The sequence below is a fragment of the Mauremys reevesii genome, linkage group 2 (genome assembly GCF_016161935.1).
Source record: "Mauremys reevesii isolate NIE-2019 linkage group 2, ASM1616193v1, whole genome shotgun sequence".
Classification (NCBI taxonomy): Eukaryota; Metazoa; Chordata; order Testudines; family Geoemydidae; genus Mauremys; species Mauremys reevesii.
In genome coordinates, this window is record NC_052624.1 from 115,502,471 (window position 1) to 115,521,937 (window position 19,467).

The window sequence follows — 19,467 nt, forward strand, 5'->3', positions numbered from 1 at the left end:
GGCCATACACACACGGAGGTTGGGAAGTGGCTAGAATTAGCAGAAGTGCTGGAACACTCTTCCAGCTCCCAAAAAGAATGTCAGAAAGGGATTCTGAAAGACATGACCACTGCGATCAGCCATTCTGCAGGTCAGTTTCCTCACTGATGAAATTGGAATAATATCCACCTTTGTGGAGTAATTTTTATATCCTCAGATGAAAAGATCTATAAAAAATACAAAACTTGTTTATCTCCTAATTTAAAAACTAGGAATCCACCAAAAGACTTCGCAAGTTTCTCCTCTAAAAAAATTGTTCACTCATCATGATCTGCTCTTCAGCTCTAGTGCAACTGAGCCTGATTCTTCTCTATTCTAACTGGGATATTTAATTCATAATGACTACTTTGGTTTTCTTGGTGAATATAATCTGATCCTATTTCTTCTTTTCTAAAGAAGGTATCAGATATTTTTGGATCCACTGCTAGGGACTATTTGGTAACCAGAAATGACAGTTCTGGAATACCTAGAACCAAATCAAAAACAAAGTCCTGTCTTGGGACTGATTGCCTGAATATTGCTTTGGTTCCTGTGGTACTCATTCTTGTATTAAATCTTTTAAGGGCCCACCAAACAGTCTGATTAACAGAAATGTCTTGTATTGCAATCTGAAGCAAGCAAGTCATCTTGAGACTTCCGCACACACACACACACACGAAAACTGTCTTTCGACAGTTTGTAATAATTTTACCACAGAAAGACGGAGCAAGGTTCTAATGGGGGACTTCACACACCCTGACATCTGCTGGGAGAGCAATACAGCAGTGCACAGACAATCCAGGAAGTTTTTGGAGAGTGTTGGGGACAACTTCCTGGTACAAGTGCTGGAGGAACCAACTAGGGGCTGTACTCCTCTTGACCTGCTGTTTACAAACAGGGAAGAATTGGTAGCGGAAGTAGAAGTGGGTGACAACCTAGGCAGCAGTGACCATGAGATGATTGAGTTCAGGATCCTCACAAAAGGAAGAAAGGAGAGTAGCAAAATACGGACCCTGGACTTCAGAAAAGCAGACTTTGACTCCCTTAGGGAACTGATGGGCAGGATCCCCTGGGAGGCTAATATGAGGGGGAAAGGAGTCCAGGAGAGCTGGCTGTATTTGAAAGAAGCCTTACTGATGGCCCAGGAACAAACCATCCCGAAGTGCAGCAAGAATAACAAATATGGCAGGCGACCAGCTTGGCTTAACAGTGAAATCTTTGGTAAGCTTAAAACTCAAAAAGAAGTGGAAGTGGAAGTTACAAGAAGTGGAAATTTGGACAGATGACTAGGGAGGCATATACAAATATTGCTAGAGCATGCAGGGGTGTAATCAGGAAGGCCAAGGCACAACTGGAGTTGAAGCTAGCAAGGGATGTGAAGGGTAACAAGAAGAGTTTCTACAGCTATGATACAACAAGAAGGTGAACAGGGAAAGTGTGGGACCCTTACTTAATGGGGGAGGCAACATAGTGACACATGATGTGGAAAAAGCTGAAGTACTCAATGCTTTTTTTGCCTCAGTCTTCACAGACAAGGTCAGCTCTCAAACTACTGCACTGGGCAACACAGTATAGGGAGAAGCCCTCAGTGGTGAAAGAACAGGTTAAGGACTATTTAGAAAAGTTGGACGTGCACAAGTCCATGCATCCAGATCTAATGCATCCAAGGGTGCTGAGGGAGTTGGCTGATGTGATTGCAGAGCCATTGGCCATTATCTTTGAAAATTCGTGGCAATCGGGGGAGGTCCCGGACAATTGGAAAAAGGCAAATATAGTGCCCATATTTAAAAAAGGGAAGAAAGAGAACCCGGGGAACTACAGACCGGTCAGCCTCACTTCAGTCCCCGGCAAAATCATGGAGCAGGTCCTCAAGAATCCATTTTGAAGCACTTGGAGGAGAGGAAGGTGATCAGGAACAGTCAACATGGATTCACGAAGGGCAAGTCATTCCTGACCAACCTAATTGCCTTCTATGATGAGATAACTGGCTCTGTGGATATGGAGAAAGCGGTGGATGTGATATATCTTGACTTTAGCAAAGCTTTTGATACGGTCTCCCACAGTATTCTTGCCGGCAAGTTAAAGAAGTATGGATTGGATGAATGGACTATAAGGTGGATAGAAAGCTGGCTAGCTCATCAGACTCAACAGGTAGTGATGAATGGCTCGATGTCTAGTTAGAAGCTGGTATCAAGAGGAGTGCCCTAGGAGTCAGTCCTGGGGCCAGTTTTGTTCAACATCTTTATTAATTATCTGGATGATGGGCTGAATTGCACCATCAGCAAGTTCGCAGATGACACTAAGCTGGGGGGAGAGGTAGATGTGCTGGAGGGTAGGGATAGAGTCCAGAGTGACCTAGATAAATTGGAGGATTGGGCCAAAAGAAATCTGATGAGGTTCAACAAGGACAAGTGCAGAGTCCTGCGCTTAGGAAGGAAGAATCCCATGCACCAGTACAGGCTAGGGACTGACTAGCTAAGCAGCAGTTCTGCAGAAAAGGATTTGGAGATTACAGTGGACGAGAAGCTGGATGAAAGTCAGCAGTGTGTCCTCGTTGCCAAGAAGGCTAATAGCATATTGGACTGTATTAGTAGGCGCATTGCCAGCAGATCGAGGGAAGTGATTATTCCCCTCTATTCGGCACTGGTGAGGCCACATCTGGAGTACTGCATCCAGTTTTGGTCCCCCCACTACGGAAGGAACGTGGACAAATTGGAGAGAGTCCAGCGAAGGGCAGTGGAAATGATCAGGGGGCTGGGGAACATGACTTATGAGGAGAGGCTGAGGGGGGAGGGATAGCTCAGTGGTTTGAGCATTGGCCTGCTAAACCCAGGGTTGTGAGTTCAATCTTTGAGGGGGCCACTTAGGGATCTGGGGCAAAAATTGGTCCTGCTAGTGAAGGCAGGGGGCTAGACTTGATGACCTTTCAAGGTTCCTTCCAGTTCTAGGAGATTGGTATATCTCCAATTATTACCTTTAACTGGGATTGTTTAGTCTGCAGAAGAGAATAGTGAGGGGGGGATTTGATAGCAGCCTTCAACTACTGGAAGGGGGTTCCAAAGAGGATGGAGTGTGGCTGTTCTCAGTGGTGGCAAATGACAGAACAAGAAGAAATGGTCTCAAGTTGCAGTGGGGAGGTTTAGGTTGGATATTAGGAGGGTGGTGAAGGACTGGAATGGGTTACCTAGGGAGGTGGTGGAATCTCCATCCTTAGAGGTTTTTAAGGCCTGGCTTGACAAAGCCCTGGCTAGGATGATTTAGCTGGTGTTGGTCCTGCTTTGAGCAGGGGGTTGGACTAGATGACCTCCTGAGGTCTCTTCCAACCATAATATTCTATGATTCCAAAAGCAGTTCACGACATTGTAAACAGAACAAGAATCGCTCTGACATCAGTGATCTGAGAATTTAGCACTTTATAGATCATAATTACACTAGGAGCCAATGGGTAGGCAGTGTAAAGGATGAAGCAATGCTGCAATAAGTTCCTAACCATTCACCCCACTCAAGACACTAGCTGCTGCATTCTGTGCTAGCTAAAGTTTTATGGTGCCTTTCAAGGGTCTATCCACATACAACTGGATTAATGCAGTTTACTCTAAGGTTAAATCAGTGTAAGTCAAGGTGGCAAGCTCTGCAGGACGGATATCATTGCAGCCTCTGGACCAGACATAGATGGAAGAAAGAGAAGAAAAAAAAAATCTGTCACAGCTGTACCTGGGCATCCAGGAAAACTAATGAATCCAATATAAGCCAAAGCTATGAATCATACTGGAAAAGACAAATGCACCACTAAAAAGGCACACTAAATTCAGCCAACCCTCTACGTATTTGTCCTGTCGGATTCATTTCCATCCTTCTCATCTGATTGAAGCTAAAGACAGTTTGTTCTCAGATACATATCTACAGTAGCTCTGTCAGGTACAAAGAAAACTACAAAGTGAGTCTGTCCTTTAACAAGATGATTTCTATCTAGTTATCTGCAAATTGGTGGAACTGCAGGCCAAAACATACCTCACAACAGCAAGCCCAACATTGACAGGGTGTGTAAGGCAGGAGAGGCTAAGCCCAGTGGTATTCCATCCAAAAGTGCTCAGATACAAAAAGGTACTTAACAGCTTTTGGAATTGCAGAGGTAGCAACAAATCTGATGCTGTAACATCCCCTCTACTCCCAGAAGACTCCAAAGGCAACTCAGCAAAACCTGATGACCAGTGTTTTTAAATATTACTGAAAGAGCTAACAGAATCACTCACATAGTGCCCACACAGAATGACAGACAAGGACAACAATATCATCTCTGTACTAAGTATATAACTGAACCTAGCATTTGAAGACTGCTGTTCAGTCAAAGAATAAGAACCTGAATTTCTCCATTATGATATTCTTTATCTTCCCTTAAAGTGGAAGATTTGAAACTGAGCTGTTACTGGTGAGGCCATTAGCCTCATTGCTGCCTGCTGAAGAGCAGGAGACAAAGGGACATATTAACATTCCTGTCAGTAATAATCAACTCACCAACTTCACCTAGCAAAAGGTTCAGCTCACAGAAGACACAACAGAAATAAACTATTTCCTGAATATCCCAGGATACTGTATGAAAGCAAAAAATTGCATTTCTAAATAGAGCTAGACTATTTTATTCTCTTAATTCTGGTGTGTGTGGGGGGTGAGGTGGGGACGACATTTAGAGCAAGTTTCCCAAGGAAGTCTGTAAAACATTCTTCTTCAGTGTTTTCAGTATTAGCAGGTCATAAATAAATACTTAATTTCTCTTAAAATAAAAAATACTTTTAACAGTCTTTCAGCAAATATATGAAGTGTGGACTAGAGGGCTCCTGAGATTGGTAATAGCAGATATAGAACCTTTATAGAACAAGGTCACCAGTTCCAATCATTATGAGCATTGGAGAGCATTAAATCAACCCCAGGCACCCTAACTCCTGAGGTGTCCACACTGGCAAGGCCCGTAGAGCACCTTGACTTTGTAGCTTGAGTGCTCCTGGTAATCCACCTCCATGAGAAGCATAAAGCTTGCTGCGCCCCAGCTGAAACGCTCAGGTGTCAGTGTGGACAATGTGTTGCATTACTGCGCTGTGACTGGCCTCTGGAAACGTCCCATCAGCCTCTGAAGTCAAGTGGCCACCCTGGTCATTGTTTTAAACTCTGAGGCAGGCATGTGGATATCCCCTTTCAAAGCTCTGTTTCTGACAGCCAGCACGCTTATCTGCTCCGGGACACAAAGCAAACAGTTACTGTGGAATGCTGCTGCTGCCGCCAAAGCAGAGGTGTGTGTGTGTGGGGGGGGGGAGTGTTGCTGCTGTCTGAACTTACATGCTGACATCTCTCCCCCCAAAACACACTCTCTCTCCCCCCACATACACACAACACACTGTCACACTCCCTTCCCCCCTCCCATTTGAAAAGCACGCTGCAGCCTGGGCTGGTTTAACTCCCAGTGCTCTACATTTACAAGTGTAGCCAAGCCCTTACTATCTGATGGCATTTTGTAGTCACAGTCCAGTCCCCCAATGAACAGATATCCACAAAAACACACTGCCATAGTCAGAACTTGTTTTTTGTCTCAGATGAAAAACTTTTATCTCTAGAGATTGTAGCCCTTGAAAGTCAGGACTGAGCCACACAACTAAAGCAATATGGGGGCATATGCACAACTGTATCTCCAGGTCTCTGTCTGTCTGCATGTCTGTGAGTTGGAGATTCATGTCGCCAGGACTATCAGGCCAGAATGTTTGTTGAGCACTAAATTCGCATAAAAATTATAATTAAAGCACATTTTCATGAAGCAGTGTTTGAATTCAGTCATAAGTCAGAACTTATACTCTTTATAAATTGCACTGAGATGAAGGGAGAGCTAACACAGGCAGAAGGCAGTCCTACACAAATATGTATTTGAAAACCATCTTTTAGGGAATATAAAATGCAAGTACATGAAAAACTGTTTGCACTCATTCAGAAGTCAAATAGAGTACATCCTAAATATTTTATTAAACCGTGGTATTTGATACAGGTAGAGCTAACACAAGCAGAGCTACTACAAAAATATACTCCTTATAAATTGGAAATACATCATGTATTTGCATTTTATATTGTTTGAATTCATTCAGAGATCACATTTGTTATAGTAAATCCTAAATTAAATTTTAAAATATTCCCAGGCATTCTCACTGCTCATTTTCGGACCAATAATATTCTATACTGGCACTTGATGCAGGTAGGAGTAACCAGGGGAGAAAAAACAAACAAACAAACAAAATGCCCCACATTCCAGCCATCATTTCATATTTTCTTTAAAATGACAAACATTGTATTTGACACATTGTATATGAACAAGTTATGCTCATGATATAAGGAAAGCCTATCACTTCAGATTTCTAAAAATACAATTAAAACTGGTTTTGAGAGCTTCACAAGAACAGAGATTTCCTAAACAGTTCAATAATTTGAGCCATGCATTATGCTGAGGCTTCAAATCACTTCTAAATCCATCATCAGCAATGCTCAGACATCTCAAATTCAGTCCTTTCCATTCTTTTGCAAACTGCCCACCCTGTTTTGCAGCAGAATGAAATTCCACAAATACAGATCCTAGAGACTACAGAAAAGGTTATGCCCTTAAATTCAGTTCAGTTCCTTCTCCACATCTTTCCCTTTTCTATAAACCCTTCTCCTTAGAAACTGCTGAAGGGAAAGAAGTTGTCTCCATGCTGCAGTAAGGAACAAACAACAGGTTTCAAAGTCCTCCAAAGGAAAAGTTTACACTTGATATTAAGTAGAAAAGGAAGGAGGAAAAAGGAAAGGCTTTGCCCAGTTTTGGATCTTCAGAATAAAGTTATCAAAAGTATCAAACTCCATATGACATATGGTTGGCAAATCTGTCAGTCAGCAGGATTGGCTTGGAACACAGCTTTTGTGTGACACTTACATATCTTAATGAGGCAGCCTCCCAGAAAGCCCCTCATATGCAAGCTGAGCAACAGCTATATCCAAAGCAAGATGGTCTGCTTCTTTAAGCATCTGGCATTGGTGGCTGTTTCTCTTTGTTTCCCATGGCAACATGTACAGCCACAATTAAGTCAGGCTCATCAGAACCAAGTCTTCTCAGGGAGTGAGTCAGGCTTTTCACATCACTTCTCTATTTAAGAAGACAGAGCTCAGGGTCAAAGGAAAAAACAAACGTCTCTTCTCCATCTAAGACTCAAGGAAGACTGAATCCATTCTTGCTCAGGATCACACTGGAATAGATCTTCATGATAGGGAGCTCAGCCAATAGATTTGCTCAGATATTTCCTAAGCATCTTAGGTCTAACAGATTCAAAACTTTAAATTTAAAAACTTTAACTTGTGAAGTTAAGAATGAGCCACCTCCTGGGGTGGCCAAATTCACATTACTATATAATGGTCCACAGTTCTCTTCACTCACCCCAGGACACACTACTGAAGTTGCCTCCTACTAACTGTTCTAGGGAAGTAGCCGTTACTCAGTCCTTCCCATCTCCCATTGAAGTAACAGAAGTATTCTGCTGAGAAGGGATCAGGATGTCATTTTGCAGCTCATGGCCCCTCACAAAACTGAAAAATCAGATTCCCAATAAACAAATAGATGCCATAAGACTGGCTTCCAGGGCCTTTGGTCAAAGGAAAAAGCATTAAAATCCTGATAGACAACACAGCTGTGCATTGGCATCAGCTCTTCTCATAGCTGGCATGGAGAATTTTCTGGAAGATTATAGTTGAACAAGTCAAGATGAACAAAAATAGTTTATAGAAACTCTTCCCTGGAGGTTTCTGGCAACTTGTCTGTGAACTCAGACATGGCTGCCCAATTGACAAAGTCATATTCAGAGAGCAACGCCTGCTGCTTCAGGGTGCGCATTTGCAGGGAAATGGGGGTATAAATCTTCCTCCCCATTAAGTTAATCGTCTTGGCCTCTGTCCTTAGAGGTGGACTTATGCCTCCCCTGCTGTGCCCTGTCATTTGCTGCAGTTACCACCAGAGATATAGGAGGGAGTAGAAACCCCCAAACCCTGCATAGGAACGAAGTACAGTTTTTTCAAATATCTTGCCATGGGAGGCAATGAAGCTGGGGTATTCCCAAGGGCATTTGCAGGCTCCAAAAGAGCCTCTTTTATCAGGATGGCTAGTCTCCCTAGAGGTGATGATTGGAGACCATCCAGCAGTTTATGTGTATTCTCCTGCAGGAATTCTACCGGGTTACCCAAGATAGCGGCCATATGCCTCAGGAGGTCTTGAAACATCTGAAAGTCCTTGGACACCAAAAGAGAGGAAGATTTCAGCACAGTAAACTTGTCCAGGAAGGACAAGGAGGTGGTTTGCTGTGCCAATGACGGATCCTGTTCTTGTACCACAGGATCTGGTTGGAAGAGCCGTGGAGGTCCAGGAAGAATAGGCTCAGCGGTCACTTGCAGCTGAGGTGGTTTAAGAGAGGGAGCCACCATCAGGACTGGTGATCTTGCTCTGGAATGGGTTGAGGAATGGGTCCTCAGAGACTGAGGAGCTTTCCAAGGAGGCTACTGATCATACAGATAAGGCACCAGGCTAAGAGCCCCAGTTACAGCCATGGGACAGATGCCAATCTCGGTACCGATGGTGATCCGAGGGTGTTCTCTGGCACCTATACGACGAGGATGAATACGACCCCAGCCTTGATCTTGAGGAGTCGCAGAAGTTCTGTGGTGACAGTGGGTGAGTCAGACCTGACAGGGCAAATTCAGGCTCACCTGAAACCCAACATGGGGGCAGCATCGGAGCCAAAAAGGCATGGGGGATCAGCACTGAATGAGACACACTCCCATACAGTATCGGGAGAGGCGTCAGTACTGAGGCTATGGGTGGTACCAAATTTGACAATGTGATCTGCCACTAAGACAATGACATTGCGGAAAGATAATGCAGGTGAAGCCATGGCCCCAGCAAACTCTTGAACCAGAGTCTGAGACTAAGAGGAAAAGCAGGTCTGATGTCACCTGATATACTGCTGGTATGGAGACTGGTGCTGATGTAATCAGTACTGAACTCAGCAGACGTTCCAAGGTTCGAACTAGATTCGACAGTACGGGCTGTCACTGCTCGTGGATCAGAACCAGGGAGCGGTTAGATGGAACCGCTCCATCTCATGTGCTGGAGGAAGAACAATGCCAGTTAGCACTCCTCTTTGGCCTGGTCTACACTAAGGGGGGGGGGGGGGTTCGAACTAAGGTACGCAAGTTCAGCTACGCGAATAGCGTAGCTGAACTCGAACTACCTTAGTTCGAAGTACTCACCCGTCCAGATGCCGCGGGATCGAAGTCCGCGGCTCCCCCGTTGACTCCGCCACCGCCGTTCGCGGTGGAGGAGTTCCGGAGTCGACGGGAGCGCGTTCGGAGTTCGATATCGATATATCGAACTCCGAGAAGTCGAACGCTAGCCGCTGACCCGGACGGTAAGTATAGATGTACCCTTAGAAAATGAGGAGGAGTGTCCCAGAGTCCTGGAATGATCCTAATTTGTTTTATGGGACCTATTCCTTGCCGTACCAGGGGAGGGAGAATGACCCTTCTTCTGCTTGAGGGAAACACTGGAGCCCAACTGCAGAGCAGCATCACTTGCTGGATCTGAAGGTGATAGCCAGTTACGTGAGGCCTTGGTAAGAGCCGGTGCAGTTTCAGTTGCAAGTCATTCACCATCTGAGTCCTGTTTGTGAACAACTTGCAGATGGAGCACTGCTCTTAGACATATCCTTCACTGAGATACAAGCAACACCTTGCATGGGGATTGTTTTTGGGAATGGCCCCTAAACATGATGGACAATGCTTGAACCCTAGTCAGGGCATGATATAGGGCAACCAGCTATTCTAACTAATACTATACTAACACTGAACTTAGCTTAAGGTACTACTAACTACTATACACAAGAAAAAGGTATGGCTGCAGGTTGTGATTGCTACCCCTACGGGTGCTCTTAGATACAGTTCTCTGGCTCTGGTGCATCAGAAGCGCACACACCTAAGTAGAATACATGGCTGGATCTACTGAAGAAGAATCCTATTTCCCCATAGTTAATATTCACTCAAGAGCCATTGCTGCCTGCTGCTCTTCCATACAAGAGGCATTTCACTCATCCTTTCATGAAGTATTTCTTCAAAGTGATGTTCCATCCATACTTGCCAGTTAAATTACCTAGCTCATGGCCAGAACTTGGTACTAGCAAGGATCATGGACATACCCTCCTCACCCCAATCTCTTACCCAAGGTGGATTCTAAATTTAATCTGAGTCAGAGCATTATCCATCTAATTTGCTTCCTGAAACCTCATTGTATTGCCTGGTGAAGCCAGATTACGTAGAAAGGGTGTTTAAAAAGCTGTTACTATTGTGACAGAACCAAACCCTTTCAGAAATTCTGGTTCAAAACAATGAAAAAGTGGGGGCGGGTGGAGGGAGTGATCTGTACAGATATTATCTTAATAGAGTTAACTTTAAATCCAGACTTGCTATGAGCAAGCAAGCAGGCATTCTAATGGCAGAAGGACTTTACATTTATTTACTAGAGACACTAGAAGAAGAGACTCCACAATTTGCCTCAATAGTTTTTCCATATTTGAGATACTTGCTATCTCTTTCCTCCTTCTACTCCTATTTTGCTCTCTAACTGAACTGATGCCACTTTCATTCTTTCCAGTTTCTGTTAGATCAGAAAAGAATTAAAAATCCAAATTGCAAGTGGAAGGCAGAGTTGGATCCGCACACATTTTCAGCGTCAGACCATCATATGACCCTTATTTTCACTTACAATGCGAACCACACTAATGGCAACATCTACTTGAAGAGAAATATTTAACACACAGTAACCAAGGAATTGTCACAGTGATCCATTAGCACAGTACCTTCACTCTGACAGTGGCCAGTACTAGATGCTTCAGAGGAAGGTGCAAGAATTCCTGCAGCAATCAGTTCTGGAAGGCATCTTCCTAACTCCCATTAGTTAAAAATTGACTTATGTTCTGAATTCTTATATATTGTAATACACCCCCTTCCCCTTTGCAAGAACAGAACATACAGGAGGGGTAGCATGATGTAAATTTTTGTTATCATGAAAAAATATCACCATGGGTTTATTACTGTATGGCTGCCCAGAAAAAAAGTTATTTTTTTAATCAATATGCAGCAAGTTTGGATGAACCCATAGATCTTTCATAACCAGTATGGCATTTTCTAAGTATTAATTTAGAAGATAGGTAGGTTGACAGCTTATTATATTACATGAATTTCCAAGCAGATGGCACCTAGAAACTGTTGATGTTGGTAACTGAGGTCGGGGTACTAGTTTAGGCACACTAAACAATGTGAATTAGTCTTCAGCATACTCTTGAAAGAAAAGACTGAACATACTCATTTTAACTTAATATTTTCACACTACACATGAATCAGTTTAAAATGTAATATATACAAAATATTAATACCACATTAAAAAAATTTAAAATTTGTTTTAATCACATCAAGACTATTAATATCAGTCTCCGGCAGAATATCTTTATATTGGCTGTGAGGGCAGACAGAATGATGGTTTTGTCATTAAGCATCAAACATTTTGCAGAGCATCAATAATTCTCTTTAATTTGCTTTGCCTCAGAGGCTAGTGTGAGATGCTGGGACCTGCAGGGCACTTGAATAAGAGTGCATCAAATGAAAGGTATCTATGCCAGGTTGACCATTCTGAATGCTATTTAGAGAGGTCTGAAAGCAGCTATATGGGCTCCCTGCAGAGATTTGATTTCAAAAGGAAACAGGTAGTTTGCAGTGCAAACAATTCATCACCTCTACAATAATATTCCTGTACTAACAGTGCTACAGAACCTGAAATCACGCAACACAAATATAGAAACAGAAATTGTTAATCCAATCAAAAATAGACAGTACTGGCCTATGACTTTTTAATACTAGAAAGGTTATATAATATTAAAAATATACATAACCTAGTAATTCCTTTAACACAGTAATACACATTAAATATACTATTACATACTAATTACTCTCTTATAATCATGTAAAAAGGTTGCCAAATTAAGCACTCAAGTGTTAGAACATGCAATGCATGTTTTGCCAGTGGAATACATAACTATTTACTAGACAACAGAGGAATCCTGGGAATCAGGAATCCTGGGCTCCACTCCTGATTCTGGAGCTGAGTGTGGTCTTATGACTACAAACAGCATAAACAACAACATAATTTGCCACAGTCATTCAGAAAGGCAGGGCTGCTTAGTGGATGAGACTTAGGTCTAGTACTCAAATTAAGGGAAAAAAGTAGTGGGGCCATGAACATCAAGTGGCTGGCTTTAATTTAAACAGTAGTGAGAAGTAAGGGGATCATAACACAGAAGTGAGGTAGCCCCTAAAAGTAGTAAGCCCCCTCCCCCCACATTCTCCCATAATTCAAGCACTGCTTAGGTCTGTCATGCTAGAGAACAGGGTTTTATTTCTAGCTTTGCCAGAGATGATCTTGCACAATCTGTAAAATGAGAAGTGATTTGTCTGCCTCTTAAGTGAGTGACATGAGACCATGGCTCAATAAGAAGTGCTTAGAAGGAAGAGCACGCAAGTAATACCAGTCTTTGGAAGAGCTGACACAAACTCATGCACTCTTCCTGGCTCCCAACCCAGTCCAACCTCTCTTAGACCGAAAAGGGCAGTGCTGCTACTGAGGCATCATCACCACCCAGACCTCCATCCAGACCCTGTAGACCTGTGTCTACCATGCAGCAGGCTCAGCAGAGTCTAGAAAAATGCTCAATGCACTTAGCGTGTTCAGAAATTAAGTAACAAGCCTCTTAAACTCTACTGAATGTTTGCAAATGGCATTTTCAGAGGCTTATAACTCTGCTGAAACTGGGTACATTTTTTCCGGGATAGGAAAAGGCACTTTTAACCCCAAGACTATATCCTCCGGTTAAATTTCAAACCTCTACTTCTAAATATGGAGGTGAAAAAGTTCAAAAAGCAGTTGAAAAAAAATTATTAGCAGAACTACTGACTTTTCCCCAATGTCGTTCTTGAAAATGGTTCAAAAGTTTCAACTTTAGGCAAAGAGTAAACACGGAAAAGTTTCAGCCCTAACATTTAAAATGAAACTAAGTAGAGGCTTATATAAAGTGTTAATGTAACCTTAGCTACAGACAGCATGAGCTCCACCCTTCAGAGTTTTCCATATCTTGAAAACAAATGTAACATCCAAAATCCTATAAAGTCAATAACTAACCTAAAACAAAACAAAAAAACCCAAACAAAAAAGCCACAAAACAAAACACACACACAAAACCATCAGCCAGATTACTTATTAACTTTCCAAAGTTTTGTGAATTTACTTTGACCAGTAATCAGAATATTAGTTCAAAAAGAAAATATATATAGATTTACTTTTATAAATAAGTTGGTTTGACTAGTTCAAGAACTTTGAGATAATATTAATGTAAATTTTGAAAGTGACAGTGAGCCACAGTTACTCTGATACAAAGCAAGTACAATAAGGTAAAGAAGTTTCTGATGAACAGGTTAATCAAATGACAACTTGCATTTAAACATTTAGCAGAATAGACATATAATGCAGCTACCAGATAGTAAGACGGTAGGAAAATTCCAGCAAAGACTATGTGTTTGACAATTTTTTTTTTTAAATAATACACCTTCAGGGGAATTACTAACTGAATTATTTTCTTGTAAATTTTGTTTTCCAGAGACTTAGTACTGATGATAAATCTCAATACTTTGTAGTCTGCTCTTGCTTATGACTGCCAGGCATGCGCCATAGCACAACATAAAATGATTGTTAGTGTTTTTAGGGGAAGTGCCAGAAGACAGCAAAGGAGAGTGATAGGAGGTGGAGAAAGGGAAAGGGTGAAGGGAAATGGCAAGAGAGGTTCATCAGTCAGCAAGGCATGGGGATAAAACCTAAAATATATTATTCATTTTCTAAGTTCTAGGATTCTAGAAAGGCTGTTCCAGATAGCAGAAGTTTAGCAGAAAAATGTTCTTCTTGCATCAGCAGTGGTGTGATTATGTGAAGTAACAAATTAGCCAAGTAAGATAAAGACATACTCCATGAAGTACACTGGAGAATTACATTCCGCTGTTGCTCTGGAAATGCTACAAGCAGCTGTAGCAAATTCTGCACAAGAATTAAAAAAAAAAAAAAAAAAAAATACACACAGGAGGATGGCTGCTCAGAAAAATGAGAGATTTCAGTTATTGCAGGGGTCCCCAACCCGGTGCCCGCAGGAGCCATGGCGCCCGTGGGGCAATCAAAATGCGCCCGTGTCATGGCTGGTGATCGAGCATCCGCCGAAATGCCTTAGGCGGCGATGCCTCTGGATGATGCCGCTTGCCGCTGACAAGCAACGTCATCCAGAGGCGTTGCCGCTGAAATGCCGCTGAATTTCGGCGGATGCTTGACCGCCGCCACGGTCCTTCGTCTGGCGCTCGCCAGACAAAAAGGTTGGGGACCACTGAGTTATTGCATGCCTAATTTAATTTGTCCATCAAGAATGGTTATGCTCTGACGTTTACTGCGGTGCCTCAACAGATCCCCTCCACCCTGATGCACAAAGCCAGCTGAATACTTCAAAGCTGCCTATTAAGGAAACAGAGTGTCATAGATCTTTTAAAGCTGAGGACATCCCAGAAAGATTCTGACACTCAGTGATGCAAAAATTCAATCCAGAAGTCATTTAAATGTTTTGTGATTATGAACTGGCCCTGTGGATACCTTTGCAGAAAACAAAAATTGAGTCAATTTGCCCACTCCTGACAGTTTGAAGAACCATCTTATTTTATATCTAATACACTGAACTGATATAGTCTGCCCCAAACATATGGTGTTCATACTTGAGACTTCCTTCAAGAACACAAGACAGGTGCTTTTAACTGTTGGGACACTATCTATGGGAAGAACTAGAATATCCAAAACAAAAAGAGCACAAATAATGGCTTCTCAGTGGAAGATATTGAAGCTTGCTATTTAGTCATTACTAAATCTACAAGAACAGTAAAGAAACTTTACTGCCAAAAGAAAGTCACACACTTTACACGGAAAAGCTCCAGTTCCAGAAGACCATGAAACAGCACGTTCATGGTCAAAACAGCAAAAAAGGCAATAGTAATTTAAAGTACCAGTGTCAACTATACCTCAGAGATATGCACACACCTATTCATGTTAACAGGTAAATGCTTTTCTATCTAGAGCTATACAACCTAAGAGACTTAAATTCACACAGCATTAAAACATTGCTACTACTTTGGATTTTCAGCTCCAGAAAAACAGGATGTACTTTTCCCATGGATAAAAAAACCAGTCGCACCCTCAAAAGGTGTTGAGCACTTCCTTAAAAATGCCGGATGCCATTAACTCCTAATGCTGCAGGGAGCGCTCAGCACCTCTCAGGTATGTCCTCTAAATTCTACAGGATCAAACCCTAAATTGCTGATGTACCAAGAGGAAGTAGAGCATTGCACAGAAAAAATAGCTGTTATTTTGCAATACAAATGAAATAGTGAAAGACAAAGGGGAAACCATGGAATTCTGAAGCAACAGACATTGCTTACACTTCACCCGTTACTGCTTTTAATTCAGCTTCCCGGTTTGCTATTTACTATTGGAATAAAACCATCTCATCTTCCCATATTTTCAAAAGCAAGACAACCACTTGTTGATGGCAACACCAACAGGGGAGCCATTTTTCATAACAACCTATGCGCCTTAGCAAAGTATTGTGAAAAACAGCTTACGCAGCCCCACCCTGTGTAGGTGGGTGGTGGAGGATTTAACATGGCAGGAATTCTTGGCTGCAGTGCCACTCACAAGACGACGAGAACAGGCTGCTCTAGCTCAGGCAGCTTCCCCAGGGCTATCTAAGTTACAGTGGAGGCCTCACTGCACGCTAGCTGCTCTTTAATAGTTTTGCCCATACGTCAGATTGAAATTAATTAGGCTTCATTTATCAGCAAGATGTTACCAAACTCTTCTTTCCTTAATAGACATTTTAAAATAAAACAACAGACTAAATTAGGATTTACTTTGAGTTACTTACAGTGCTGATCACAGTCTACTCTGGCAAACACTACTTGATTATTATCTGGATATTCTTCCTTGATGACATTGGAAGCTTCCTCAAAGATAGGATGCAGCATTTGGCTGAAGCGACACCTGTTGACAGTCAAAAACAGCAAATACATTAATAACTTTCAAATATTTTACTTTTATTGGTGACTCAGTGAGAAATTGTGATTTAGTACAACATCGATTTTATGAACACCAATCTTCTGAATAACCAGTTATACAAATCATTTTTTCCTGATGGGAAAAAAATATCACATAACTAAAATGATGTCAAAGAACAAATTGACATCCCCTTCACATTTCAATGCCTTGGAAATTGCTTTGCAGTGGTTTGAAGCACAAGAAGAAAATGATGGATTGTAATGTACTGCAATTTATGCACCATTTTTGCTGTAATTTTGAGATGTTCAATTTTATTAACTTCTCAATTTTATAAATTTCTCAATCCCCATTTAAAAGCTCATGAAATAGGAGCTCTCCTGTATTTTAGCATGTGCATATGATCTGGTGGCTTTGTGCAAAATGCAAGTATGTATTTGTGTAGGACTCCGTTGGTAGGCCATATGAAAGTCACAGTAACATTTCCACCTATACAAGGAGAAAAACTCAAACGCCGCAAAATGTTAGTAAAGGGAATATGTACTTGTGATTAACCCAACAAATGATTGAATGACACCATTCACAAAAGACACCTGTAAGATTCAGCTGAAAAACAAACACACACTAAATGGAAGACAGTTTGAGGAGCGCCAAGCTCTTCTATCCATTTAAGTCCACAGAAAGTAAATTCTATTCAGAAAGTCAAAGATTCCTTCCTTCTCCTCTCTTATATTACCCTAAGTGAAATTAACAAAAAGATTATCTGGGTTTCTCATGACTCAAGTAATCTGCAGCTAAAATGGTCAACTCATATAAACAGTGCCACCAGATTCTCATTGGAAATGGTACTGATCACACCTATTGCCTTAGATGGCTGAATTTAAAATCTCAAACTAAAATTTTGAATTTAAGATCATGGTGTGGTAACATGTACCCAGCTAGGGAATTCCATGGTTCATTTCTTGCAGTGATGCCCAATTTTCAAGTGAAGTCTTGGATAGAGAGCCTCTCTCCTGCTTTGGGAAAAAGGGGTGGACGTGATGGAAAAAAGCTATAAAAGCCTTGGCTCTTTGGAGACGTTTTCATTATATTAAAACTTAAAATGGACACCACAGTAAGTACAATAAACCCATTACTTATGTTGGCCTTAAATTTAGTTTATATTCTACTGTCTCCATGCTTTCTGTTTTTGTTATGCTGCAGAATTTTGTATTGACGACGTATATATGCATTGTAGAAACTCCCAGAGGCAGCTGGTTAGGGGAAACTGGGCAACTTGTTTCAGATTAGCACATTACTGTATTTTTCTACTAAAACAATAAACCGTGAAATACTGAAGTGTTGACATTAAGTGGATATCATATTTTTCAGAGTTAACATCTCATTCAGATAAACAGGGCAGTTTATCTTCCTAGAGCTATTGTTTACAGTAGCAGTTCATTGTTTGCGCTGTTCACATTTTTAAGACCATCTTCTAGAGTGAGAAATATTTGTTTTAAAATGAAATCTTAAGGGCTTGACTACTTGCAAACTTACACCAAAAATAAAACAGACCGAAGCCTTGTCTACACTTAAGAAGGTCTGCTAGTAAAAATAGGCCAGTAGAGCTATCGTGGCAACCCCAACCCCAGCAGAGATGCAGCTTATACTGGCAAGAGTCTTTTGCTGGTAGAGGTTCTTAAGCCAGTGTTCTGAACACAGGGGCGGCTCCAGGCCCCAGCACGCCAAGTGCCTGCGTGCTTGGGGTGGGGGGCGCTCTGCCAGCGCCGCGAGAGTGGCAGGCAGGCTGCCTCCGCGGTTTGCCTGCGGAGGGTCCGCTGGTCCCGCGGCTTCGGCGGACCTCTCGCAGGCGTGCCTGCGGGAGGTCCGCCGAAGCCGCGGGACCAGTGGACCGTCCGCAGGCAAACCACGGGAGGCAGCCTGCCTGCCGTGGTTGGGGCGGCAAAATTCCTAGAGCCGCCCCGTCTGAACAGAATAAACTATACCAACAAAAGGACTTTTGTGCTGGTATAATTGTGTCTATGTGAGGGTTTTTTGCCAGCATAGCTACGTTGGGTAGGGGCCATGATTTTTCTACATTCCTCATTGACAGCAATGCCAGCAAAATATAAGTATAGATCAAGCCTTAGCTTTTTAATACAAGTTGTGTTACACCATCCCTTAAGGCTTGTCTATACATGAAAATTATTCCTGAATATCCACATGGAGTTATTCCGGAACAGACAGTGTGTTTAATTTACAACTTTCAAGTGTAGACCAGCCCTTAGATGCATGAATACAATTCTTTGCCAAGACAGGAATTCTGTAGCATCGGGGAAAGGGCTCCAATTACAAGTTTAGAAAATAGTCAATGGGAGTGACTTAATTTATCTCACTGTACCCATTTCTAAAATAGGGATAATAAAGTACATCATAGGAGGGTTTTGTAGATTAATTAATTAGTTGATATTTGCACGGTGCTTTGAAAATAGACAGCATTATTATTGGGGCAACTAAATAAATATATATAAAAAAGATGGGATCTTATGTTTTCAAATCCATTTCAAATATAATTTTAATCACTTGAGAGCAGTTGAATAAATTATCAGTAAATAAAATCTGAAAAGGGTTTTTAAAAACTGCTTTTGCTTCCTTCTGAGATACACATGAAGCTTGTCTCTTCCGATTAATTTTTACCTTAGGAATGCCAAGTCTAATCTTCCTGAAAGACCTCTGATTTCTCAGGATATATATTGTTAGCGCTGCAACCTTAACTGAAGGAGTGAGGATGTTTTGAATTTAAAAGATATCTTCTCCCTTAAATGAATATTAGTCATTGGAGCTAAAGAGGACATCTTGTCTCACAAAATTTCAGAAAATAATGTACCCATTATAGTTACAAATAACACTTAAAATTTAAAGCAGTAACAGAAACATTAATTTCTTTTTCCAGTATGATAATTTTCTATATTTAACATCACTTTTCAGACTGTTGGTTTCACTGAAGTCAGTAAATTTCTCCAATGCTGAAAAAAAACTTTATAAATATCAAGAATGGAGCAGAAAAACCTTTTAATTTTAAAAAAATCAGCATATAGTATTTAAGGGAGCTCTATCAGAAACGAGATTTTCTTGTAATTAATCAGAAAAATACTAAACATATTAATTTTAATAAGTGTTTTAAAAGTTTAACCAGTCTACCCAAAAATGCTTTCCCTTCTCAACTGCTCAAGTTTCAGCCT

General features: G+C 41.6%; 1 protein-coding gene across 1 annotated transcript in view; it reads right to left on the bottom strand.

The window, feature by feature from the left end:
* Positions 1–19,467, bottom strand: part of ERP44 (endoplasmic reticulum protein 44) — a 120,446-nt gene that overhangs the window by 57,882 nt on the left and 43,097 nt on the right. Inside the window, exon 4 of the mRNA XM_039525076.1 lies at positions 16,119–16,234. Within this exon, the coding sequence (XP_039381010.1) occupies positions 16,119–16,234 (116 nt within the window). The remainder of the gene's footprint in view (positions 1–16,118; positions 16,235–19,467) is intronic.